Source organism: Trichechus manatus, unplaced genomic scaffold (assembly GCF_000243295.1).
Source record: "Trichechus manatus latirostris isolate Lorelei unplaced genomic scaffold, TriManLat1.0 scaffold00020, whole genome shotgun sequence".
Lineage (NCBI taxonomy): Eukaryota > Metazoa > Chordata > Mammalia > Sirenia > Trichechidae > Trichechus > Trichechus manatus.
The window spans coordinates 14,949,596-14,976,584 of record NW_004443956.1 but is presented as its reverse complement, the minus strand read 5'-3'; the positions used below and the strand labels follow the sequence as shown (position 1 = coordinate 14,976,584).

At 37.0% G+C, this 26,989-nt stretch overlaps 1 protein-coding gene across 3 annotated transcripts in view; it reads right to left on the bottom strand.

Moving 5' to 3' along the window:
* The window catches only part of ACTR3B (actin related protein 3B), a 125,807-nt gene that overhangs the window by 91,129 nt on the left and 7,689 nt on the right, over positions 1-26,989 (bottom strand). For all 3 annotated transcript variants that reach the window (XM_023727973.1, XM_023727972.1, XM_023727971.1), the window contains exon 2: positions 9,452-9,507. In XM_023727973.1, the coding sequence (XP_023583741.1) occupies positions 9,452-9,507 (56 nt within the window). The remainder of the gene's footprint in view (positions 1-9,451; positions 9,508-26,989) is intronic.

Sequence of the window (26,989 nt, the reverse complement as noted above, 5' to 3'; positions counted from 1 at the left end):
GGGTATTTATCCCAGAGGAATGAAAACATACATCCACACAAAAACCTGTACTCTATTATTCATAGCAACTTCACCTATATACAATTGTTCACAGAAGTTTCATTTATAAGAGCCAAGAACTGGAAACAACCAAACTGTCCCTCAATAGATGAATGTTTAAATGCATTGCTTTATGTCCATACCATGCAATACTACTCATCAATAAAAAGGAAAAATCTACTGATATGCTCCAAAACTTAAATGGATTTGAGGAGCATTAAGCTGAGTAAAAAAGCTATCTGAAAAAGTCATATACTGTATGATTCCATGGTTACATAATATTCTGGAAATGAGAAAATTATAGAGATGGAAAACAGATTAATGGCTGCCAGGGGTTAGGAATTGGGGAAGGTGAGTGTGACTACAAAGGAACAGCACAGAAGAGATCTTTATGGTGATGGAATAGGTCTGTATCTTGATTGCAGTGGTGGTTACAGGAAACTACACATGGGACAGAATGACACAGAACTGCACACATGCACTGTACCAATGTTAATTTCCTGGTTTTGATATTGTACTATAATTGCATGAGATATAACCTTTGGGGGAAACTGAATGAAGGGCATACGGGACCTCTCTGTACTATTTTTTATAACTTCCTGTGAATTCATAAATATTTTAAAGATAAAATAAATTGTAAATAATTTAAACAAACTAAAACATAGAATAAAACACCTCAGTAACTGTAATGACGACCCAAAAAAACAAACAAACAAAAAAAACCCATTGCTATCAAGTTAATTTCAACTCATAGTGACCCTATAGGACAGAGTAGAACTGCCCCATAGGGTTTCCAAGGAGTGCCTGGTGTATTTGAACTGCCAACCTTTTGGTTAGCAGCCGTAGCTCTTAATCACTATGCCACCAGGGTTTCCCAATGATGACCCAAAACTAACAAATTAAAAGTTAATAAAGAACAATGTAAAGTTCTGCAGTTAAAAAAAAAAATGCATTGGTATACCCAGAAGACATAGGGTATTTTCCAACTGCTAAAAAGTCATCTGAGGCCAACCTAAGGAAAATGATCAGGGCCAACCTGAAGAAGAGTGTATCTAAAGATTTAGATATTAATCCTGTATCTTAAGAACATTTCCTATTTCAGTTAACAGACACAACAATATTAATTTTTAAAATAAAAACATTCAGTATATTTCTCAGAACAATGTTTTATATTTTACTAAGCCTTCAAGGAATAAACAACCCCTGTCTTATACAAGGACTCCTGGTGGCACAGTGGTTAAGAGATCAGCTGCTAACCAAAAGGTCAGCAGTTCAAATCCATCAGCCGCTCCGTGGAAACCCTACATGGCAGTTCCACTGTGTCTTATGGGATCACTATGAGTCAGAATCAACTCAACAGCAATGGGTTTGGTTTGGTTTTTTGATCTTATACAAGTTGTTATAGAGAACACAAAAGGAAAGACAGCTAACACATTTGTTTTATGAAGCCAGTGTAATCTTGATACACAAACCAGACAAAAGCAGTACAAAAAACTAAAAGTATAGACCAATCTGGCATTTAAACATTGATGCAAAAATCTCAAATAAAATATTTGCAAATACAATTCAGCATGTACTTGATATTTCATGACCAAGCAGGGTTTATCCCAAGAGTGAAATAAATAATTGTTCAGTATTTGAAAATGTACTAATGTAATCCAGCATATTAACAGATCAAATTCCAAAACCATATTACGTATCAGTAAATACAGAAAAGTCTTAAATAAATGTCAACACTTATTCATGATTTTTTAAAACTCTTATTAAATTAGTGTGATGGTTAAGATTGTATGTCAACTTGGCTAGGCCATTATTCTCAGTGTTTAGCAGTTGTATAATGTTGTGATCACCCCCATGATGGAATCTGCTGAGTGGTACTGGCAGAGGCGGGGCCTGTGGCAGCTCACCGCCCCCTCAGTTTCATTTCTCTGCCTTCCACCGGTTACTTTCTGCCTGCTTACCTTGCCAAGGTTTTTGGCTTGTTCCAGACTCAGCAGCTGCCTCTTGTTGTCTCATCTCCGGTTCTTGGGACTTGAGCTAGCGGCTTAACTGTTGAATTCATCGAACTTCTCAGCCTGTGAGCAAGACTCTGGTTCCCCGACCTGCTGACCTTGGGTTTGTCAGCCCCTGCAGCTACATAAATCAGGAGAAACCTTGCAGTCTTGTCTGCTGATCTTGGAATTCATTGACCTTCATAGCCTGTGAGCAGGAGACCCTCTCCAACCTGCCAACCTTGGGTTCACCAGCTTCTGCGGCGCCATGAATTAGGATAGGCCTCTACCCTGATCCGTGGACTTGGGACGTTTTAGCCTCTACAATTGTGTGAGCTATCTCCGTGATATAAATCTATCTATACATATATTTATACGCTTTACTAGTTTTGCTTCTCTAGAGAGCCCAGCCTAAGACAATTAGGAATGAAAGAAACTTTATTAACCTGAGAAAGCATTTTCAACAAAAGTCTACAATAATCACTAGGAAAACACTAAAATCATTCCCTTTAAAGTCAGAAAGACAAAGTACCTCCTATCTCCAGCTCTAGCCACTATTGTAGTAGAAGTTCCAAGACAGTGCAACAAGACAAGAAAAAAAGTATGAAGTATAAATATTGGAAGAGACAAAATAACCATTATTTGCAGGTACCATGATAATCTGCAGAGAAAACTTAAAATAATCTGCAGGCTACCAGAGCTAATAAGAGAGGTCAGCAAGGTTGCTGGACTCAAAAACAACCTTAAAAACCCAGAAGCATTCCTATGCTAGCAATAACTAATAAGAAAATGTAATTTTAAAAAACACAAAAACAGCAACAAGAACATAAAGGTGCCTAGAACTAAATCTAACTAAAAGTGTATGAGTTTTTGGAAGAATATTACAAAACATTACCAAAGAACATAAGATACTTGAATAAATAATAAAATACATATGCCATATTCATGGATAAGAATACTCAATTCATAAAGATATCAGAGTTTTCCCAAAATAATCTATAAATTTAATGTTTCTCTGGTAAAAATCTCTTCATAATTTTTCATGGAACTTAAACAGATTCTAAAAGTAACAGTGAAGAGTGAGGGCCTAAGAATGGCCAAGCCTATTCTGAGAAAGAAGAATAAAGAGGTACTAGATACCAGCTACCAAGATATATTATAAAGTAACATCGTTTAACACAGTCCAAATCTGAAGCAGAGATAGACAAATACATCAATGAAACAGAAGAAAGACACCAGAAATGGACCGATGCTGTCTTAGGCTGGGTTCTCTACAGAAGCAAAATCAGTGAAGTGTCCACATATTATATGTAAAGAAAGAGAGATTTATATTAAGGAAATGGCTCACATGGTTGTAGAAGCTGGAAAGTCCCAAATCTGTGGATCAAGCTGGAGGCTTCTCTTGACTCACATAGCCACAGGGGCTGGTGAACCCAAGATCAGCAGGTTAGACAGCAGGCCTCTGGCTCACAGGCTGTAGGGGCCAACAAATTCTGAGACCAGCAGGTAAGCTGGCAGACTGCTGGCTCACAGACTGCAGAGGCTGACGAATCTCAAGATCAGCAGGCAAGATGGCAGGTAAGGTGCTAACTCAAGTTCCAAGAACCAGAGGTCAGATGAACAGGAGCCAGCTGCAGGATCCAGAGTGAGCAAAAGCCCATGAGCCTTGCCAGAAAGTGCATCTATATTGCATGCAGACCGCACCCCCAAGGAAACTCCCTTTCAACTGACCGGCTACTCTGCGCAGATCCCATCATGGAAGTGATCACATTATATCAGATCTCATCATGAAGTGATTACATCATTATACGACTGTCAAACTACATCAGAACTGTCAAACTACTGAGAATCATGGCCCAGCCAAGTTGACACACAACATTAACCATCGCACCTGCATATATGATGAACGTATGACAACTTAATATGATAGAAGAGGCATGTCAAATCAGTGCAGTTAAGAATGTACTCATGAATAAATGGTCCTGGAACAACAGCTTTTCCAATTGGAAAACACACTAAATTAATATATCCCTCACACCACATTCAAAAAAGAAATGCTAACATTATTAGAAGAAAATATGGGAGAATTTCATTATGATTTTAGGGTAGGAAAGCATTTTTTATAAAAGAAAAGGGCTGAAAATGTTGGCTATATCAAAACTTAAAATTTCTATACAATAAAAATATCATTAAAAAAAGATGTCATACATTAGGGTAACATGTTTGCAACAAATTAGTATCCAGGATTTACAAAGAATTCCTATAAATCTATTTTTAAAAGACAAAAAAAGAAAAAGAAAAATGGGCAAAAATATGAACAGGCATGAAGAGTGTTCAACTTTACTAGTAATCAGAGAAATAAATTTTTTTTTAAATGAGACATCATTTTATATTCATTAGACTGGCAAAAAAATTAAGACTGATAATACTAAGTGTTGTCAAAGATGTGAGAAACAAACTCTCATACACTGCTAATGGAGGATAAATCAGTACAACCACTTCAAAGAGTAATTTGGCAGTATCTAATAAGGTTGAAAGAAGCCCTGGTGGCACAGTGGTTAAAGCATTTGACTGCTAACCAAAAAGTCGGTGGTGCAAAACCACCAGCAGCTCCGTGGGAGAAAGATGTGGCAGTCTGCTTCCATAAAGACTGACAGCCTAGGAAACCCTATGGGGTCATTATGAGTTGGAACTGACTCGAGGGCAGTGGGCAATAATAAGGTGAAGATGTGAACACCCCACGATGAAACAATTACATTTCTGATTATTTTCTGTGAGAAAACTAGCATATGTGCATAACGAGATATTCACTGTACCATTCTGTATAATAGAGAAAACTGAAAAATGCTCAAATTAAAAAATTAATTATTGTATATTCACTTGTTGGAGTTCTGATCTAGAGCTATATGTTGACACAGAAAAATCTTAAAAACATAATATTGGGTGTTTTTTAAAAAGAATAATACAGAAAGTTATTTACAGTATGATATCATTTTGTGAATTTTTAAATTCATAAAACAATACTGTATATTATTAATGCATGCTGGTATATGTAATGTAAGGATAAAAATATGGGCTGGATACCTACCAAAAAATATTCACCAGAGAAGGGAGAGAGCAAGGGAAAAGGGGAAAGGACTGGGGAGGAGAAAAGAGGAGCCTAGTATTCAATCTGTAATGTAAGTTAGTTACTCTGACACAACTATGACACAATGCTAACATTTGCTCATTCTGGGTAGTGGGTACACGGGTACTTGTTATTCAGCTTCTCCTCAATTATCAACTGCCTCATTATCTGACATTTCACTTTTACAACAACAGTAAAAAATCTACTACCTGACTATTTTGTGCATTAATGAGGTATGTCTGGCAGTAATGAATGCTGAGGTGCAAGGTGAGAGTAACGGTAGCTGTGATGGTTAAGGTATGGGCCAACTTGGCTGGGCCATGATTCTCAGTGGTTTGGCAATTATGTAATGATATAATTTGGTAGATATGCAATGATGTTTAACTTGGCAGTTATTTAATGATGTAACTTGGCAATTATGTAATGATGTCGTCGTCTTCCATTTTATGATCTGATATGGTCATCCTCCATTTTCACATAACACTGATTGCACATAATGACCTGGACTTTGGAAGCTAACCATTTCTTTTGCATTTTTCTCCAAAATAAAATTTTAAGGAACTCTATTTTGTTGTTAGGTGCCGTCAAATCCGTTTCAATTCATAGAGACCCTATGCACAACAGAACAAAACACAGTCTGGTCCTGCGCCATCCTCAAACAATCATTACGCTTGAGCCCACTGTTTCAGCCACTCTCAATTCAGATCTTATTAAGCGTCTTCCTCTTTTTCACTGACCCTCTACTTTGCGAAGCATGATGTCCTTCTCCAGGTACTGGTCCTTGAATATAAGTAATTTTATTTCAATACCCTTCTTTGTAAGAAAGGAAATGAGCATTATTAAGTTTAAGGCCCCTGAAGTTTAAGGCCATATTTTCCAGCTATCAACTCTTCTTCTTTGTTTCCAACTTTTGCATTCCAATCAACAGTAATTATCAATGCATCTTGACTGCATCTTTGATTAATTTCAGACTGCAGAAGTTGATAAAAATCTTCAATTTCCTCATCTTTGGCATTAGTGGTTGGTGTGTAAATTTGAATAAGAGTTGTATTAACTGGTCTTCCTTGTAGGCATATGGATATTATCCTATCACTGACAGCACTGTACTTCAGGATTGATTTTGAAATGTTCTTGATGAACACAATGCCACTCCTTTTCAATTTGTCATTCCCAGCATAGTAGACCATATGATTGTCCGACTCAAAATGACCAGTACCAGTTCATTCCAGCTCACTAATGCCTAGGATATCGATCTCCAAGTGTTCCATTTCATTTTTGACGACTTCCAATTTTCCTAGATTCATACTTCATACATTCCGGATTCTGATTAGTAATGGATGTTTGCAGCTGTTTCTCCTCATTTTCAGTCATGCCACACGAGTAAATGAAGGTCCCAAAAGCTTTACTCCATCTATGTCATTAAGGTCCACTCTACTTTGAGGAGGCAGCTCTTCTCCTGTCATATTTTGAGTGCCTTCCAACCTGAGGGGCTCATCTTCTGGCACTATATCAGACAATGTTCTGCTGCTATTCATAAGGTTTTTACTTGCTAATTTTTTTCAGAAGTAGACTGCCAGGTCCTTCTTCCTAGTCTGACTCAAGTCTGGAAGCTCAGCTGAAATCTGTCCATCATGGGGGACCCTGCTGGTATTTGAAATACCAGTGGCATAGCTTCCAGCATCACAACAACACACAATCCACCACAGGACAACAAACTGACAGATGTGTGGGGCAAGAACTCTATTTAGTAGAAAACACAATTATCTTAGGACTGAATTTCTATTTCCAGTCTAGACCTTTACCTTGAGCACTGAACCCTACATCCAATTGTCTGTTGGTTCTTTACACCTAAAATCTTCAAACACTAAAAATCTAAAGAGTATTTACTTTTTCCTTACCCCTCCCTGCTCCTCACTTCTGCTGATGTGATCCTCTGCTTGAACTTTTCAGATTCTCAATGTCCTCCAACAACTTAAAAAAAAAAAGGGCAGGGAAAAACTTTCTTCAAACAATCAAGCCAATTGTACACAGAAGCTCAAACAAATACAAATAAAACGAGGGATGCCCTTGTAGAAGAGAAACCAGTCCCAGAGCCCCCTAATCTAGCAGGCTATGTTCCTGAGTGAACCCCTCAGGAACAGTTTAAAAATTTCTGTTACGTAAAACAAAATTAAATTCCTTCAGATGACAATTCAAAGTCCTTTAGCAGCTGCCTCTTCTCCTCATTTCCAACCACATCCCCTGCCCCTCTCTGCTTGGAACTGCAATTTCCAACATCATCATATAGTCATACTTCTTTGCACACACCAAGTGTCTCATCACTATGCTTTTAGCTAATGCTGTACCCATCAGGATCAGAAGTCTTGTTCCAGGACTTACCACACACATATATAGCTTCACCTTTTCTCTTCCTAATGCCCACTTTAACACCTACATCTGGAACTTCACCTTGTGAGTGGGCCTCTGTAACCAGAAAAATGGTTCAGCCCGCAGAACTAAGACAAGGAGTAAGTAGGCCAATTGTCAAAGATAACCACGGCCCTCTATTTATCTTAACACATTCAGTTCTGCCCAATCATCTTGTAAATCTGCCTCCTGGTGCCTCTCTGTCTCTTGCAACAAATTTAGCCAGCAATATAGCTGTTCTTTTACTCCCACCTCTGACATTTTTATTCTCTTTCTAGCTTCTGCCACTGCTAAGATTCTGACAGCACCAATCTGAGAGTTCTCTTGCCTTTTGACAGTGAATGAAATCCTACTAATAACTGACTTCAATTCCCTCTCTATTAATGATGACAGGTTAAATGGGCCTGCCACCTGAATGCTGCTGACAGATTTAAATGGCAGTGCATTAAAGCAAAAGGTGCCAGGTCAGCCTTTTAAAGATGTTGCACTTAATAAGGTTAAAATTCAATCTTCTGCTTTGAAAAGCCAGAAAGTCTAATTTATAAATTCAGCATGGAATGATGCAGTTCTGGGTTACTCACAATAATAAAATCCACAAGAGATTCATCTGACAGAATGCCAACTTATTAATTTAAGTATATACCAGACCAATCATTCCTATTATCCAGTTCACCCCATTCCTGGTATGAAAGTGTTCACATCTAGAAAATAATCAAATTCATGGTCAGTTATCCAGCAAGCAAGGAACTGGAAAGAGGTGAATTAAATGTGCACAAGGAATTGAATACATTTTTCTATTGATTTGACAATTGGTTTTCTATAGACTTACCAAGGGATTGACTTTAGTCTTCCTTTGAAGACACATTAATCAAGCTTTTTCCCTCTGGCTTCCCTATACTGCCTACATTCTGTACTGGTCACTAGCTGGTCACTAGATCCTTTCATTGCAATAGCATTTACCCATAACAACTTATAATTTCTAGGATCACAGCGTATCCTACAAGAGTTACATTTATGGTGGTAGAGTTTAACCTCACTCTTGATGGATATACCTTACTCTTTGTTGAACTCTTTGTAAATAACAACCCAGAATTTAGATAACTTCAGATAATTCTTCCCCATGAACAACTGATCCCACCCATATTGAGTTGACTTCTATGGAAATAAAGAGTAGGGTAGAATGAACTCTTGCCAGAATGTGAGGCTATTTTTATTTTAAGCCTCTCTCTCCACTGACTAAAAATTAAACAACAGAACATTTCTCAACACAATAAAATGGTTATCAGGTCTTTTGACTATTGAAACAAAAATCTTTCAGTACTGTGAAGAGTACCATACAATGAATATCCAGCCCACAGAAGTTGCTAAGCTAATAGAATTATACTTACTTAAAATTACAAACTAACCTTAAAGAACAAGAAATAGTTTTTCTAGGTAGCTCAGACATCTAGGATTGAATGAAAGGACCTTGCCAAGAACCGTTAAGGTTGATAGCTGAACAGCATGATGACCATAATTAATGTTCATGTGAAAAATGTTGAAATGGCAAATGTTTTGTTACCTACATAATCACCACAATCAAAAAATAAGAATGTTTAAAAAAAAAGAAAGGCCGTTGCCAATCAACCAAGTGAAACCTCAAAGACAGTCACTAACGGCTGTATCAGAAGGATCAAAGAACTACAAAGTTGCTTTTTTTACCTCACAGCAACATTCTATAGCAATATTCAAGAATTATGTGTCCAAAATAAATAACCCTTCCCAGTAACCTGAATAATCTTCTAAAAAAAGGTGCAAGTAAATTAATAAACCTTGAAAAGCAGAATAAAATGCTTAAAACAATCTTGAGAAACAATCCACTATAAACCAGAGGTAAAGCTTTACTTACATGAAGGTATAATGAACTGTGGTTCAGTGTTGCCTGCGTAGCCAAGTTTGGTATACCTAAAAGCACAAAGTCATCAACACACGTTTAGATAGTAATACTCTTCTCTATATTCCATTAATATTTTCTATTATAAACTCTCTAAGTCCTAAAATATAAAGTCTCAGAATATAAAGTTTCTGGAAATAATTAAAACTTGTGATCACTGAGATTCAGATAAGAAAGCAATTGCAAAAATTTTAAATAGCAAGCTTGTTTCTACTGGAAAAATTCTTGCAACACATATGCCACATATTATGCCATATATATTAACTGTGTATCCTTAATAATCTTAAAAGTGCTTTCACACTCTTTTCTTCTTTACAAAAACACTGTGAGGAAAGTAGCAGATACACATCCTTATTTTGCAGACGAGGAAACTGAGGCACTGAGAAGTTAATTAAGCTGCCCAAGACCAAACAGCTAGTAAATCACTGAGTAAGAACCCAAATCTAATATGCAGGCTCCAATTCCAGTGCTGGCTCTCACCGAAGTGTGCTTACTTCCGAACTTTCTGAACTTTCTTTGGGGTTAGAAAATGATTATATTTTTCTTAAAATGTCATGGCATATGTCTAGAAACAGCTATTGCCATCTTCTGAGAAGCAGCTGACAGAAGCATCTCTTTATCATCTCATTTCAGAATGAGCCCATTTTCTGTCAAGATACTCTGTATAATAGATTCCAAAAGTCTTAACTAAAAGAAATGCCAAAATACTATCTGCTCCAAATACATTTGCTAATCTCCTAAATTAAAAAAAAAAAAAACCACCACTCAGAACCATCTGCTAGAAATGAAAGGCTGAAAAGCAAGAAAGGAATTGAAAAGAATCGTCAGCTCTTCCTTTCTTATTAGGACTACTGTAATTAATAGTAATGCTGAAAGTCCGGACAACTAAGCTGTCATTCTAAAATTAAGCTTATAATGTATAAACACACTTCCTAGTAATGCTGAAAGTAACTGTTATTAACTCTATTTTACAAATTATTTCAAGATGTGTGACACTCAAATTTTTTTGATGTAGTAAAATAATCCAAATTCTAAGAAATTAGTGACTTAAAAAAAAATTTTTTTCCAGTTGTCCTAAATCAGTTCCGACTCATGGCGACCCCATGTGTGTCAGACTAGAACTGTGCTCCATACGGTTTTCAATGGCTCATTTTTCAGAAGCAGATCACCAGGCCTTTTTTCCAAGGCACCTCTGGGTGGACTTGAACCACTAACCTTTCGGTTAGCAGCCGAGCACATTAACTGTTTGCACCACCTAGCAACTCCAAAATGCATTTTACCACATTCTGATTTTACTGTTTTTCAACACACAGTGAATGAACGAGGTCTGGGGAGCCCAAAAATGAAGTCAGCTCCCCTTATACTACGCCTACTACATGGTCTGCAACAGGGCGAGGTTTTTGCACCACAGGAGCCAGGGTAAGGCCCTGAAAGCCACCGGACCCTTCAAGGAGTTTCTGAAAGACAAGATCCATCTGAAACCCTCCCAAGTCCCACACATTACTAGAGCTGGTGACAGGGCACACAGACCAGGCGGGCTCAGGTCTTCCACTCCAGGAGTCACCAGGCCACATGGGAGGTTTCAAAGGCAACCTATAGCCTGGGAGGTTCCAAGTGGAGGACAACAGAATAACTGAATGCTAAAGACTGCAGGTCATCCCCAGCTTAAGTTCTGGGGGGCAAATCCCACACAATAGACATAAACAAACTGAATTACTGACCCAAGGCTAAAGTGGTCTATAGAATGCAACACGCAGGTCAGAAATGACTAAAATCATCAAATCTTAAGTTTGTGCTTTTAACAGGCCACACCACCTACCTCCAAAGCGACTTTGCATCTTGCACTTAAATAAATCCACCTTCTCATGTTGCTAGATATAATACTAGAACAGGGTCCTTTTTGTGGTTGTATCTCCACCACCTGGCAGAGTTACAGGCATTTGGTAGACACTCTATAAATGTCTGTTGAATGAATTCTTACCAGATGTAAGAAAGGTAATCATTGTCACACAGCTGGAGAAAGGGCCGGTGTTTGAAACGACGATGTTAGCAGACAGAAAAACAACTTGATGGAACTACAAAAGACAACAGACATAGTCCAATACAATGTTCTCCGCATTTACAAAAGAGAACCAACTTGTCTATGCGTAACTTTTCTCTATAAATAAATAACTGAAACAAGTATGGTAAAATATTAACATTTATTAAAATTTGGTGCTAGGTATTATTCACGTCTGTTCTATTATTATTTGTATCGCTGAAAGGCAACAAACGGTGTAATGTATTGGTTAAGATCATGCACTTTGACACCCGATTGCCTGGGTTCAAATGTCCAGCTTTGGGTAAGTTCCTTTACCTATGTTTATCTCAGTTTTTCCATCTGTAAAATGAGAATACAAATTAAACTTAAATACTAGGGTTATTGTGATAATTAAATCAGTATAAAAATGAGCACTCAGAAAAGTGCTCTGTAAGTTTTAGCTATTATTTTTTACTATGATTTTTCTATATATTCAAAATACTTCATAATTTAAAATTTTGAAAAGTTAAAAACAGTATGTTCTATGTTCAACATCATACTGTTCATTCTCTCTGCTATACACCATACTATCTCTCTACACAGACTAAACAGTCTAATGTTTGTAATGTGGGAATAAAATACACAAACTAATGGTGAATCTAGTAGATACCATATATCCTTCAACAATAGTATCTCAATTACATCCCAACGTTCTCTACCTTGAAATCATCCACCATGGCCCACAGCAGCAAAAGGTCAGACTTCAGAAATGGATTTGAGCACTTTCAGACCTACACTTGGAAAATTCAACTAACTGATGGTGCCAGTACAACATGCCACTCAGCAACAGCTGCTGGAACATTCAGATTCTGAAACCACAGCGTTCTTTTACCCAGCAAAGCCTTCAAAGTCATCCTCTGTCACAGAGTCACACAGGTACCTTAAGCATCAATAACAAGCAAATAATGAAGCAAACTAATATTAAGATATATTAATATTTTTATAGAGTCCCTGGCTGATGCAAATGGTTTAAGTGCTCAGCTGCTAATCAAAAGGCTGGAGGTTCAAGGCCACCCAGAGGCACCTTAGAAGAAAGGCCTGGTGATTTACTTCTGAAAAATGAGCCACTGAAAACCCTATGGACCACAGCTCTACTCTGACACACACGGGGTCACCATGAGTCAGAACTGACTCCATGGCAACTGGTTAGATGGTTTAATATTCTTATGTATTAACAACTTACTATGAGATCTTCCTTACCCTCCTACCATAACTGTAAGCATTAAAAACACTGGCAAAAGCACAAACTACTTAATTTTATGATAACTTAGTATCTTTAAATTTTCCTGTGCTATTACACAGTATCAAATAAATAGATCTGAGGTTTTGCTACTTTGAATAATCACAATGTAACGAACATCTGGAGTCCCTGGGTAGCATAAATGGTTAGGTGCTAGACTACTAACGGAAAGGTTGGTGGTTCAAACCCACCCAGATGTTCCTCAGAAGGCCTGGTGATCTGCTTTTGAAATGTCACATCCTTGAAAACCCTATGGAGCAGTTCTACTCTGCACACAAGGGGTTGCCATCAATTGAAATCAGCTCAATGGCAACTAACAGTAGCAGCAATGAACATCTATAAGATCTTTCATAAAGAGACATTCAAATTTAAACATTTTAATAAAATCTGCATCAACCAAACTTCAATGAAAACCTATTAAACATAACACTATAAATGTAGCCTAACAAGTACTCATCCTCTAATTCTTTCCTAGGAGGAAAACCCAGTGTTAGACTGGCAGGCCCCAGTAGAGATGATCTTACAGCAGCTCAACTACATAAAGAGCAGAACCAAAAAATCAACAAACCAAATGCAATTCTTAAATATGGAAAGTATTCAAGATACCATTTCTGAAAACAAGATTCCTTTTTTTAACCTGAATTAACTATCTAGAAACTATGTAGCAGTCACTGAAGATACTGAGAAAGAAAAGGAAGGAAGAAGGGAGGGAGGAAGGGAAGGAGAAAGGGAAGGAGGGAAGGAAGAAAAAAAAACCAGGGCCCTGGTACTCAACCTATTAGAAACATGGTTTCAAATCAACTCCTCAGTTGTAACAAGGTAATGTCCCACCCTATCTAGGAGGCAAGATTAAGATCATCTAGGTAGACTTCCAGAAAGAAACTATCAAACCTGGCTGATCAGATGGCCTGGGAAGCTTCTTAAAATACAGATGCCCGTGAGTCTCTCCCAGAATCACTAGAATTGGAAACTCTAGGGAGGAAGCCTGGGAGATTGTTTTTAACATCTCCTGTCCACCTCTTCCTCCCCTCCCCACCCCCATGGTTCAGATCAATCAGCTTGAGAATCCCTGACATAAACTACCTCATACGTAATCATCTTTAAAAATTTTATATAATGCAAGCTCTCGAACCTCATTTTCACTTTCTAACAAAACCACCTGCCACCCACCACGTTTACCAAATGAAACGTATCTATAATGTGGAAGTTTAAAACTAGTCAGAAGTTCAAAAGACTCAAATGTATCAATTTTATCTAATCACTGAGAAACTGTGTTTAGGCATCTACGCAAAAAAAATATGTAGGAAATGCTTTTTAATTCAAAATACAGTGACATCTGTGAGAGCTGGAATTCGATGAGACTGTCTTGTTTTTTCAGGTCTCACAACTTTTCTATTGCTATTAGTGGAAAGTATCTGAGTTTTCCTTCTTTGACAGGTTTCCGCCTTATGCAAGTTCCAGATTTCACAGTTTTTACTGTATTTACATAATCAAGATGGTGAAAAAAATCTAAACTCAATCTAGCAGTGAAAAAAAAAATCTAGACTCAAAAGAGAAACATTTAATCCTTAGGAAGAGATGAGAGACTTAAAGTTACTATCATGTACAGGTGTACAATGTAGTTAGAAAATAACTGTAAAACAGTATGTTTATGATGAGAGGCAGCTGAATGGGGTCGCAACGGGTTCATGCCCCAACACCAGCTTGCACACACTTTCTTTCAAGATGCTGTAGACATCTTTATTCGTAAATAGGACAAATATTCACAAATAGACAATTGAACAAACAGACACAGATTCAGAAATATATCATTATCTTTGTGGGCACTTGACTTATGACAAAGGTGGCACTGCAAAGCAGTGGAAAAGAGTTTAGTTTCTTCAATAAATCTTGCAGAAACAACTGAATATCCAGTGGAAAAAATATGAATTTTGACACCTACATCACATCATAAAAATAAATCAATTTTAAGTGAACTACGAACTTAAATTTTAAGGCATCTTACTAAAATCTTCTAGAATATTATATAGAAGAATACCTTTATGTCTTCAGTTTTGAAAAAAGAGGTCTTAAACTTGATTCAAAAGTACTCAAGCATAAAGAAAAGGTTGATAAAATTGTACAATATTAAAAATAGGAAATTCTGTTAATTAAATGACACGAGGAGAATGAAAAGATTAGCCACAAAGTGAGAGAAGATATTTGCAACATATAATCAACAAAAGGCTGTATCCAGAATATACGTAGGATTCCTACAAATCTGTATGAGAAAGAAACATAACTCAGAAGTAAAATGAGCAAAAGACTTGAACGAAAGAGAAACTACAAATAATAAACATATAAAAATGTCATTAACGTTGCTGGTAATCAGGGAACTGGAAATTAAAACCATAGTAAAATAACAATAAACACTCAACAGATTTCAGTATTAAAAATATTAATAATATGCATTGGCAAGCATCCGGAGCCACAGGATCTCTTATAATCTGCTGGTGGAAATGTAAATGGGCGTGCAAAATTCACTACTGTTGAAGTATGTGTACTTCTTCTTTCCTTTTTAATTTTTTTGTACTTTACGTGAAAGTTTACAATTCAAGTTAGTCTCTCATACAAAAATTTATATACATTGCTATGTGACTCTAATTGTTCTCCCTATACTGTGACAGCACACTCCTCCTTTCCACCCCTAATTTCCCGTGTCCATTCAACCAGCTCCTGACCCTCTCTGCCTTCTCATCTCACCTCCAGACAGAAGCTGCCCGTTTAGTCTCATGTATCTACGTGAGCTAAGCAGCACACTCTTCACGAGTATCAGTTTATGTCCCATAGTCCAGTCTAATCTTCATCTGAAGAGTTGGCCTTGGGAATGGTTTTAGTTCTGGGTTGACAGAAAGTCCGGGGGCCGTGCTTTCTGGGTTTCCTCCAGTCTCAGTCAGACCATTAAGTCTGGTCTTTTTACTACAATTTGAGTTCTGCACCCCACTTTTCTCCTGCTCCATCAGGGACTCTCTGTTGTGTATTCCCCATCAGGGCAGTCTTCGGTTGCACACACTTTCCTAGATGTGCGACTTCAGGCAGGTAAATTAATCCCTTCTTACTTCAGCTTCTTCATCTTTTAAATGGGGATAATAATAATACCTAACTAAACGCTGAATATTACTTTTGTTGCCTTTTCTTTTTTTGGAAAATATTTCCTAATCCAAAAAGTAAATGTAGGATTTCATTGTTCAATAATTTTCATTTATTTATTTAGTGACCATTTGATGTGTAAGGAGCCCTGGTGGTGCACTGGTTAAGCACTCTTAAGTGCTTGGTTAAGGCTGCTGACCGAAAGGTCAGTGGTTCGAACCCACCAACCACTTCGTGACAGAAAGATGTGGCAGTCTGCTTCCGTAAAGATTACAGCCTAGGAAACCCTATGGGGCAGATCTACTCCATCATATAGGGTTGCTATGACTTGGAATTGACTCGACAGCAACGAGTTTTGGTTTAATGATCTGTATTTCTTTCACAAATTGTCCCTAAATAATTTTTCTACTGGAGTTTTAGTGCCTTTGTACTAATTTGTGTAAACTCTATTATACCGAGGATATTAATGTTTGCTCATATATAATGTTAATTTTCTCTATTTGTTGTTTGCCTTTCGTTACACATTTTCTATAACTGCTTACTTAAGCAGTTTAGGTGATAAAATCTATTATTTTCCTGAGTAAGTTCCTTCATTATGTTTCTACTTTGAAAGTCCCTCTCTACACTAAAATTTAATATTGTTTCTCTTTCAGTTTTATGTACATTATATATTTTATCCCAAATGGGAAGAACCACATCAATCAAATTTTACCATACTGAATACATAAGCAATCAAAATCATTAACTTTTATGTCAAAAATCCTTAGTTTTTTGCTTGTTTTGTTCTGTTTTAATACTACCTTCCACAATGATACCCAGCATGATGGCGGCAGGCATCACTTTGAAAATACATAAACTGTGCTTACAAGTTACCAGCCCACAATCTCAAATTCGAAGGCACCTTCCATGCATCCTCTGGCCTCAGACCTTTTCTTACAGGAGAGTCAGGAAAGACATGAATAAACGATGGAAACAGAGTCAACAGCAGCATAAAGTAACACCAATAGTTAAACCTCTGCTTTCAAACAAATAATATGTTCTCAAAGTTCAAAAGGCAAAACACTGTAAAAAGGTATCTATTAAGAAGTCTCACTCTCCCTGCTGTATCCATCCACCCACCCTCATGTCTCGACTTCCGCTCACCTCCTATTCTTGCTTATCTTTCCAGTGTTTCCTTCTGTAATACAATACATTCCCCTAGCATTTTAAACAGTTCTTGTGCGAAACCTCTTTCACTCTTCTTGTTAAATGCCACCATCTTTCAATAGCAGTAACACGTAGACTTCGCAATTCTGCAAAGTCAGGAGAATTAATCTACCATCAACTAAACATATTTATATGTAATTGCAATTCCTCCTACAACCATGTGTCTTAAGCAGAAGGTGATAATGTAAGCTTGATTAATTTATGCTCAAAAGTGGAAATGTTATAATGTTATATAATGTTAGATCTCTAGCTCCCCTTCCCCATCCCATACTGCTGGGTGACTGCTCTTCCCAAATCCTTGCATTTCTCTGGAGGTTCACTCTCTGGAGGATGTGCGAAAAGGAGTCTTGGAGTTGCCATGAGTCAAAATCAACTCAACAGCAACTGCTACTGGGTTTGGATTCAAAGTCAACTGGCATAGGTGTGTGTCTCAGTACTAGTCTGGGTAGTTTCTGAAAATAAAGGGACCAAGTGCCTGAATGCACATAAAATGCTACGACATTCTTTCCCATGCCCTACTCTCTTCCCCAGTCAGCTCTCATAACACTAAAAGTTGAAAGTAGCTACTTCTGAGCAAGGACAGGGAAAATTATGGGGAACAGGACCCTAAGTGTTTTGTTATAAGCCTTTTAGCACTATTTGACTTTTAAAATTATTGTGTATTATTCCGATAAAATTTAGAAATTTTTAATGACCAAAAAAATAAATAGAATAAACCATCTGTTTCATTTAGAGCTTTTTGCCTTGCACTGAAATACTCCTGTTTTCTTTTTGTTTGCATTTGTTTGGCATATTTTTGCCCATTCTTTTACTTTCCGAATGATTGTGGCTTATATACAAACAACATAGTTTTAGTTTAGTAAAAAATATGAATTTAGTTTTAAACCCAATACCAGATGAGTCCATCCATATGCAACAGACATAGATCTGACTCATGTTTTAACTCCTAGTCTCTCCCTTGTTAATGTCTTTGTTTTCTATCTTTTACTCAATGGTCTATTTTCTTATTTAGTTGCTTTTCTTCCTTCTAACTTGTATATCTCAAAGGTATGCAGTCTCTTTTCAGTGTAAGTCTTCTCAATGTATCAAATTCATGAAAAGAAACAGTATCTTAATTACATATTATGAAACACGAGGCAATTCGCACAATCTTATTTCTCCACCACCAGCCACTTAATACACTGACCTTTTCAGAAATTTGTTATGATCTATTATCACTGCGTTCATGTTATTGCAATTTGAGTCAGCATTTATTCAGTTATTACAGCTGATATTGTGATACTTCAACCTCTTCATTCGTGGAATTCATCTTTCAGTAGGCTGGATTATTACTTGGCTGCAAGGAGCTTTCTCAGTGAGGTTCGTGAATGCTATAATTCCTGAGCTTTGAACATTTCAAACTATCATCACTTTAATGACATCCCAATCCAATTGCATTGACCCCCCCCCACCACCACCACCACACACACACACACACGCATTCTTAGAAATAGCTCCCTTACCTTCTGGCAAATTATACTGCTGAAAAGTTTGCAACTGAGCTCATCTTGGTTTTTCCATTAGAAAAAAATTTGGTTTTAAGAAAAAAAATTTTTTTTCCTGCTTAAGATCCTATTCTTTATCGTTCAGGTTTAGTAAATTCACCAAGGTATGACTCCATTATAATGACGCTATTAACTTTCCTCCAGTTTACACTGAGCCCGTATATATAATCACAGGGTCCTTTGTTTCCAGAAAAATTTTTCTTATATTTCTGAATGTTTCTTCTTTTTCATTTATTCTATTCTCTTCTTCTAAAACACCAACTTTGACTACAGTGGATCTCTTTGACTCATAGATTCCACTTGTCTCTAATTACCAGCCATTATTATCCTTTATTCTCTCCCACGTAGTCTGTGTAATTTCATCAAATTATACTCTATGTACTGTCTAAGATGTTACTTTCCAACATGGTTTTTGTTTCTGAAATGACTATTTTTTCCTTCTATTTGCTGATACCTCACCTGCTGTTATCTTCCCTTTAATCATTTTGAATCACTTTTTTGCTCATTTTACTGAGCCCATGTTTTCCTTAAATTTTTTGAAAGATGTTTTTGTCTAAAATTCTACTGATTTCTGAAGTAACTTTTCTTCCAAAGGACATTTTTCATCTACTTTTGCTTGTCATGTCCCTTTCCTTATTTTCTATGCATAGGCCCCATGTTGGGTCCTTTCTGCTCATTATTCAGTTTTGAATGGGGAAATTCTTTCTGGACCTGCTGTTTGCTCAAAAACAAATGACTCTTCTCCTTGCTTACATAGGCATGGAACTTCTATGGTTTGTAATCTCTGTGCAGTACTTTAGCTGTTTAAAGGAAGAAAAATGAAAGAATTATCTGGAACAATAGGCAGCCAGAAGTCTCAATTTGGGTATATTATACTTTCCCATTAATTCAAGTAAATCTTTTGTTCTGGGGACACATCCAGCTCCAAAGCTTGTGGGAAACAAGGTTCAAAGAGGAGATGGCCCATCTCAGATACCAGCCACTTCCCCTCAGGTCATTCTCACTGGTTTTTCCCTTTAGGAAGCTAGTTCAAAGAAAATAAAGACAGTACACCAACACCAAACCCATTGCTGTCAAGTTGAATTCCAACTAACAGCAACCTTATAGGACAGAATAGCTGGTCCTATAGGGTTTCCAAGTCTGTAAATCTTTACAGAAACAGACTGCCACATCTTTCTCCCACAGTGTGGCTGGTGGGTTCGAACGGTCGACCTTTCAGTTAGCAGCCGAGCACTTAACCACTGCACCACCAGGGCTTCTTTCAAAGACAGTATAATCACTAGAAAATAAAGACAGTATAACTACATGGTCCCTCTTTCAGCTCAGCATCCCCTGCAATACTGTATCATGGATATGAGCTACTGCCAGAGTATGTCTTCTTTGCCAATGGCTATTCATCCCTCAGTTCCCAACTCTCCAGTCAGCACTATGAGTGGTGCCTTTCAGGGACTTCTCATTTAAGCTCAGACACCTGCAACCAGTCAGAGATTTGCAGAAGTGTCAGATCTCACTCTCCTCCCACAATGGGTCCACGCTTCACTGTAAGCCTCATAAAATGTGGTGTAAGTTGTAGCTATTCTCTATTTCTGGTTAGTTTTGTTAATTTTGGGATGCTCAAGGAAGGAGTGTTAAATGAATGTAAATTTATACCACCATATGTCTAACAAAGTTTTAAAGAACCTTTTAATATGAAAGGGAAACATGATACATGGAAGAATCAATACTGTTAATACTTTGGAGTAATTTTCATAAGTGAAATTCTATGGTGATTATGAGGGAGAAAGTGTAGTAATTAATGCCTCTATACTCTGACAATGCAGGTACAATACAACCACCAAAAAGTGGGGATAGAGGAAAATAGGCAGCATACATAAATAAAATAAGCTTGCTGATTACCTAATTAGAAGTAAAAGGACTTTTTTTTCCTCCAAATTGGATGCTGGGGGAGAAAAATGGGAGGGGAAGAGGAAATTACAGGCTAATTTCAACATGCTCTAGAGAGAACCAAAAGAAAATAGCCACAAATAAAAGGCCTATACATAAAGGTAACCATTGGAACAAAAATACAATCCTTCGTAAAATCCACCAAAAACAAAAAAAAGATTAATCAAATAAAATTGACTACACGGTGAAAGATATATTTATATTAAAATATATAATATAATCAACAGATGAGTGGAAAACAAAATGTGGTACGTACATACAACAGAATACTACTCACCCAGTAGGAGAAATAAAGCAATACATGTTAAAATACACAGGGCTTGAAGACATTATGCTGAGAAAAATAAGTCAATCACAAAAAGACAAATATTTCATGACCTCACTTATATAAAAAGACAAGAAAAAGCAAATGTATAGAAATCAAAGTTTATTAGTAGATAGGGTCGCTGTGAATCAGAACCGGCTTGACAGCAATGGGTTTGGTTTTTTGGTTTACTAGGGGTGGGAGAAGGGGTAGGGGGTATTAACGGTGATGGAAAAATTGCACTGATTAACAGTAGGGTTGCACAGCCAAATACTGTAATTGCTGTCATAGGTAGTACACTTGTAAAAAGCTGAATTGGCAAATATGCTAAGTAAAATTATTGAGTCACAAAAGGACAAATATTGTATGAAACTACTATTGTAAGAACTCAAGAAAAGGTTTAAACACAGAAAAAAACATTCTTTGATGGTTATGAGGGTGGGGAGGGAGAGAGGGGTGTATGCACTAACTAGATAAGAACCATCTTAGGTGAAGGGAAGGACAACACACAATCCAGGGGAAGTCAGCACAACTGGACTAAACCAAAAGCTAAGAAGTTTCCTGAATACAACCAGCCACTTAGAGGGACAGAGTAGCAGGGACAGAGGTCTGAGGACCATGGTTTCAGGGGACATCTAGGTCAACTGTCATAATAAAATTTATTAAGAAAATGTTCTGCATCTCATTTTGGTGAGTGGCATCTGGGGTCTTAAAAGCTAGACAGCGGCCATCTAAGATACATCAATTGGTCCCAACCCACCCAGAGCAAAGGAGAATGAAGAACACAAAAGACACAAGGAAAATACTAGCCCAAGAGACAGAAAGGGCCACATAAACCAGAGACTCCATCAGCCTGAGATCAGACGAACTAGATGGTGCCCAGCTACCACCAATGACTGCCCTGACAGAGAACACAACAGACAGTCCCTGACGGAGCAGGAGAAAAGTAGGGTTCAGAACTCAAATTCTAGTAAAAAGACTAGACTTAATGGCCTGATACTGGAGGGACCCCAGACTACATGGCCCCCGGACTCTGTTAGCCCAGAACTGAAACCATTCCTGAAGCCAACTCTTCAGATAAAGATTAGAGTGGACCATATGACATAAATTGATACTTGTGAAGAGAGTGCTTCTTAGCTCAAGTAGATACATAAGACCAAATGGGCAGTTCCAGTCGGGAAGCAAGATGAGAAGGCAAAAAGGGACAGGAGCTGGTTGAATGGACACAGGAAATCCGGGATGGAAAGGAGGAGTATGCTGTCACAGTATAGGGAGAGCAACTAGGGTCACATAAGAATGTGTGTATAAATTTTTGTATGAGAAACTTAAACCGTAAACTTTCACTTAAAGCGCAATAAAAAAAAAAAAACTGTGTGACAGATATATTTACAACAATGAGAGAGACAGAGTAGCTGCTGAAGCTGCTTATGTACAAACAAAAACTTCATGGGATTTGGTTCCTTGGTTTGGAGGTTAAGGGTCATGGTTTCATGAGACATCTGTTACTTGGCCTAATAAGGTTTAGTGCTTCTATTCTACCTCCTAGTTCACTGGGTAGCGCCTGGGGTCTTAAAAGCTTGCAAGCAGCCATATGAGGCACAACAACTGGTCTCTATTTGCCTGCAGCAACAGAGGAAGAAGGAGAGTCAGGTATAGGAGGAAGAAATGGAATGTGTAGCTAATTGTCTCTATGAACAACTGCCTCCTTTGTCATGAGACCAGAAGAACTAGATGGTGCCTGTCTACTATTTCTGAACATTTTGATCAAGGATTCTATAGAGGAATTCCTGACTAAACGGAGGAAAATGCAGAAGAGAATTTCCAATTCTCAAGGACTCCAGACTTTCTGGAGTCATGGAAGCTGGATAAACCCCTGAAATTATTGCCTTGAGATAATCTTTAAACCTTAAACCAAAAATATCTCCTGAAGTCTTCTTTAAACCAAACGATAATCTAGTTTAACTAATAAAAAATATCTGCCTTGAGCATTATGCTCTTTTAAGATCTACTTTATTTTTACACAAATAATGTGTACCTTCTATGTTTGTTTGCCAACCACTCCCTCCTCCTGTGAAGTATTTTTGTACACCATGATGTACAAAATTTTTTTTTACAGCAACATGTAAAGAAAAATGGCACAGTGGTGCTTACAAAAATACTCTGTGGGGCAAGGGAGTGGTTAGCAAACAAACACGGAAGGCACACGTTATTTGCATAAAAATACGGTAGAAGGGATCAAATTGACAACAGCAACTCAAAGATTACACAGGCGGTGAGTTTATGTTAATGGAGGAGGAACAACTCAGAAAAGGAGAGTGAGAATGGTTGCACAACTCAAAGAATGTAATCAATGTCAATCAACTGTACATGCTGAAACCGCGGAACTGGTGTATGTTTTCCTGTGTACAGTCTCAACAAGAATAAAATAAATAAAATTTAAAATATATATAAATTAATACAGTAAAACTTAGGCCAAATATATTGATGATACCAATAAATGTAAATGGGCTTTGCTCACTTATTAAAAAAATTTTTTATATGGCTAACAAAGCGAAATCCAACACTATGCTGAATACAAGAGATAGAGCTAAAAAAAACAATTCAGAAAGGATAGTAATAAAAGGATGGGCAAATATATACCAGGAAAACACAAAAGAAGAAATCAGGGATTACAGGTCTTGATATCTAACAAGGTAGAATTCAGACCAAAAAGCACTTAAATAAAAAGAATGCTTCATAATGCTTAAGCAACAATTCATATATAGAAACAAGTTATTAATATGGAGGTGTCCAATAATGCAGCAAAAACTTTCAGAAAGCAGAAACTACAAGAGATATAAGGGAAAACACACTAAAATAGGAGACCTTTACATACCATTCTCACTACAAAATAGATCAAGTGAATAAAAAAACTGGTAAGACTATAATCACCAAAACCAAACCCACTGCCTATTACAGGACAGAGCAGAACTGTCCTATAGGGTTTCCAAGGCTATAATCTTTATGGAAGCAGACTGCCACATCCTTCTCCCATGGAGCAGCTGGTGGATTCAAACTTCCAACCTTTCAGTTAGCAGCCAACCACTTAACCACTGTGCCACCAGGGCTCCAGTAAGACTACAGAAGACCTAAATTACATAATTAACAAGATAGTTCATATCAAAATATAGTGAATGCTGAACTCACCAATACAGAATATACCTTCTTTGCAAGTTTATACAAAACATTCACAAAACTGATCATATCTTAAGACCACAAATAAAACTCAATGAAGTCCAAAGAATAGAAAGAATACAAATAGCACTCTCTGGCCATAGGGTAATAAAACTAGAAATTTAAAAAAAAAAAAGGCGCTCCACTTAAAAATTTAAAACATGTTAGTATAGAAATATTGAGTCAAGAGATAAATTCAAAACAAAAATACAAAAATTTCTTGAAAACAATGATAATGAAAAAAATATATCCTAATCTAAGGGATATAGACAACTGAAAACATCGGCAAACCGGTCACAGTATTTTATAGAAAAAATAAAAATAAATTTAACATCAACTCAAAAACAAAAAAGCAAACCAAATGAAAGCAGGAAGAAGAAATAAAGATAAAAGCAGAAATACACAAGCGAAAAAACAGAAAAATAATAGAACTAATGAACTCTAAAGGTGATATTTTAAAACGATCAACAAAACAGACAAGGCACTAGCTAAACCAATCAAGAAAAAAGGGAGAAAACAAAAATACACAAGAGGGGAAATAACCACCAAAAAAGCTATTTTTTTAAAAAAATCATGAGACTACTATATAAATACATTTGAAAATCCAGATGAAATGGATGTTTTTTTACACAGTACAACCTATCAAAACTGACCCCGAGAGAGAGAAAATCTAAACAAACATGGGAGAAATAGGAAGAGTAGCAAAAGAACTCTGCCACAAAAAAAAGCATTAAACTCAAAGACAGTGTCACAGGGAAATTCTGCCAAGACTTTAAAACCCAGATAATCCCAATACTACTTAATAACTACCCAATAACACTATTCTAGGGCATAGAAAAAGAAGGAAAACTTCTTAATTTGTTTTATAAAGAGAGTGTAACACTGACCCCAAAATCTGGAAAAGATTCTACAAAAAAACAAAACTACAGATCAGTCAGTCTTACGATTCTTCTGTTAATATTTTAAGTCTTTTGCTGCTAAAATCTTAAAATATTAACAAAAGAATCACAACTACACATTAAAAAATAAGACATTATGCCTAAAAAAACCTGTTGCTGTCGAGCAGATTCCAACTCATAGCGACCCTATAGGACAGAACAGAACTGCCCCACAGGGTTTCCAAGGAGCATCTGGTAGATTCAAACTGCTGACCTTCTGATCAGAAGCCGTAGCTCACCATAGCTCTTAACCACTGCGCCACGAGGGCATCATGCCTAAGTGGGGTTTACTCGAGAATCTAAGTGGTACAATATAAGGAAATCCATTAGTATAATCCATCATATTACAAAGCTAAGAAAGAAAACTACATGTTCTACTTATGATAAAGATACCTGAAAACATCCAACATATCCAACATACATGCATGTTGTAAATATTCAAAAAAATACGAACTGATGGATACTTTCTTAACATGATATACATGCATATGTATACATACATATATTTGTGTGCATGTGTATGTGTGTATGTGTGTGTGTGTATGCATGCCTGCGTGTGTGTGTGTGTGTGTGTGTGTGTGTGTATATAACTCCATCCAAAAGCCGGCACCTTACTTATTCAGGAAATACCAGAAAGTAAGGAGCAAAAGACTAATGCCCACAACTCTACCACTAAACATTGTTTTGGAGTTATCAGCCAATGTAGTGCATCAAGAAAAAACAATTAGAGTCCGAAGAAATGGAAAGGAAGAAGTAAAACAATCTCTATTTGCCAATGATAAGATTATATATCTGGAAAATCCAAAAGATCGACAACAAGTGTGACAACAGTGAAGCTCCTTATAGACTCAGTTGCTGGGGGAATTAAGAACTCCACTGGGAGAGGACTCCTGGAAGCTTGTACCTGGTTTCCTACAGACTTCACCCCATGGACCTTTTCCCTTTGCTGATTTTGCTTTGTATCCCTTCCCTGTAATAAATCTTAACCATTAAGTACCAGGATATGTGGAGTCCTGTGAGTCTTCCTAACAAATCATCCCAAACAGAGGTAATCTTGGGGCTCCAGACATACCCAAATATATGAAGAGCTTCTAAAAATAAAGAAGACCAAAAACCCATAGGAAAAAGGGCAAGGGAAATGAAGAGACAGGGGAAAAAAAAAGCACAAAGCTCTTAACCACAGGAAAAGATGCTCGTCTTTCCACATAATAATAAAAAAAATTAAAACTACAGTGAGATAACATTTCTTACCTCTTAGATTAGTAAAAATCAAATGTTAGTAGTTGGTGGATCTGGATGAAAAGTATATAGTAAGGGTTTTTTGTTTTGTTTTGTTTGTACTCTTCTTCCAACTTTTCAGTAGACTTAAAATTATTTCAAGATTAAGACTACTAAAAAATATCAACAAAGTCTGGTTAAGTAAGACTGGTATTTGTGAACTACTCTTTGAAAACCATGCAGCCTAGTTACTCCTTTAAATAGATGAGATTTATATAGGGTCACTATGCGTTGGAATCGACTTGACAGCAATGCGTTTGGTTTTTGGGTTTTTATCTTTCGGTCAAGTAGGTTACCGTTGGTCCATATTATCCTGACTCCCAGCACACTGTGCTCCAAGTTGGCTCTTAGGGTTTACCGCAGAATGCTAGGCTAGCAGGGTGAAATTTATTTGCTATAAAAAGACACTGTTTAAGACACTGACTTCAAAATCATCAGTGCCCACTATGTATAGTTCAAAGTGAATTTTTCCTTTTAGAATTTAGTACTAGAAAAAGGTTTAACCTGCAAAACTCTCGTTCAAATATGATGGTGAAATTAGGTCATTTCCAGATAAACAGAAATTAAGGGAATATGTAAAAGTCAAACCAAACTTACAAGAATTATTAAAGGGAGTT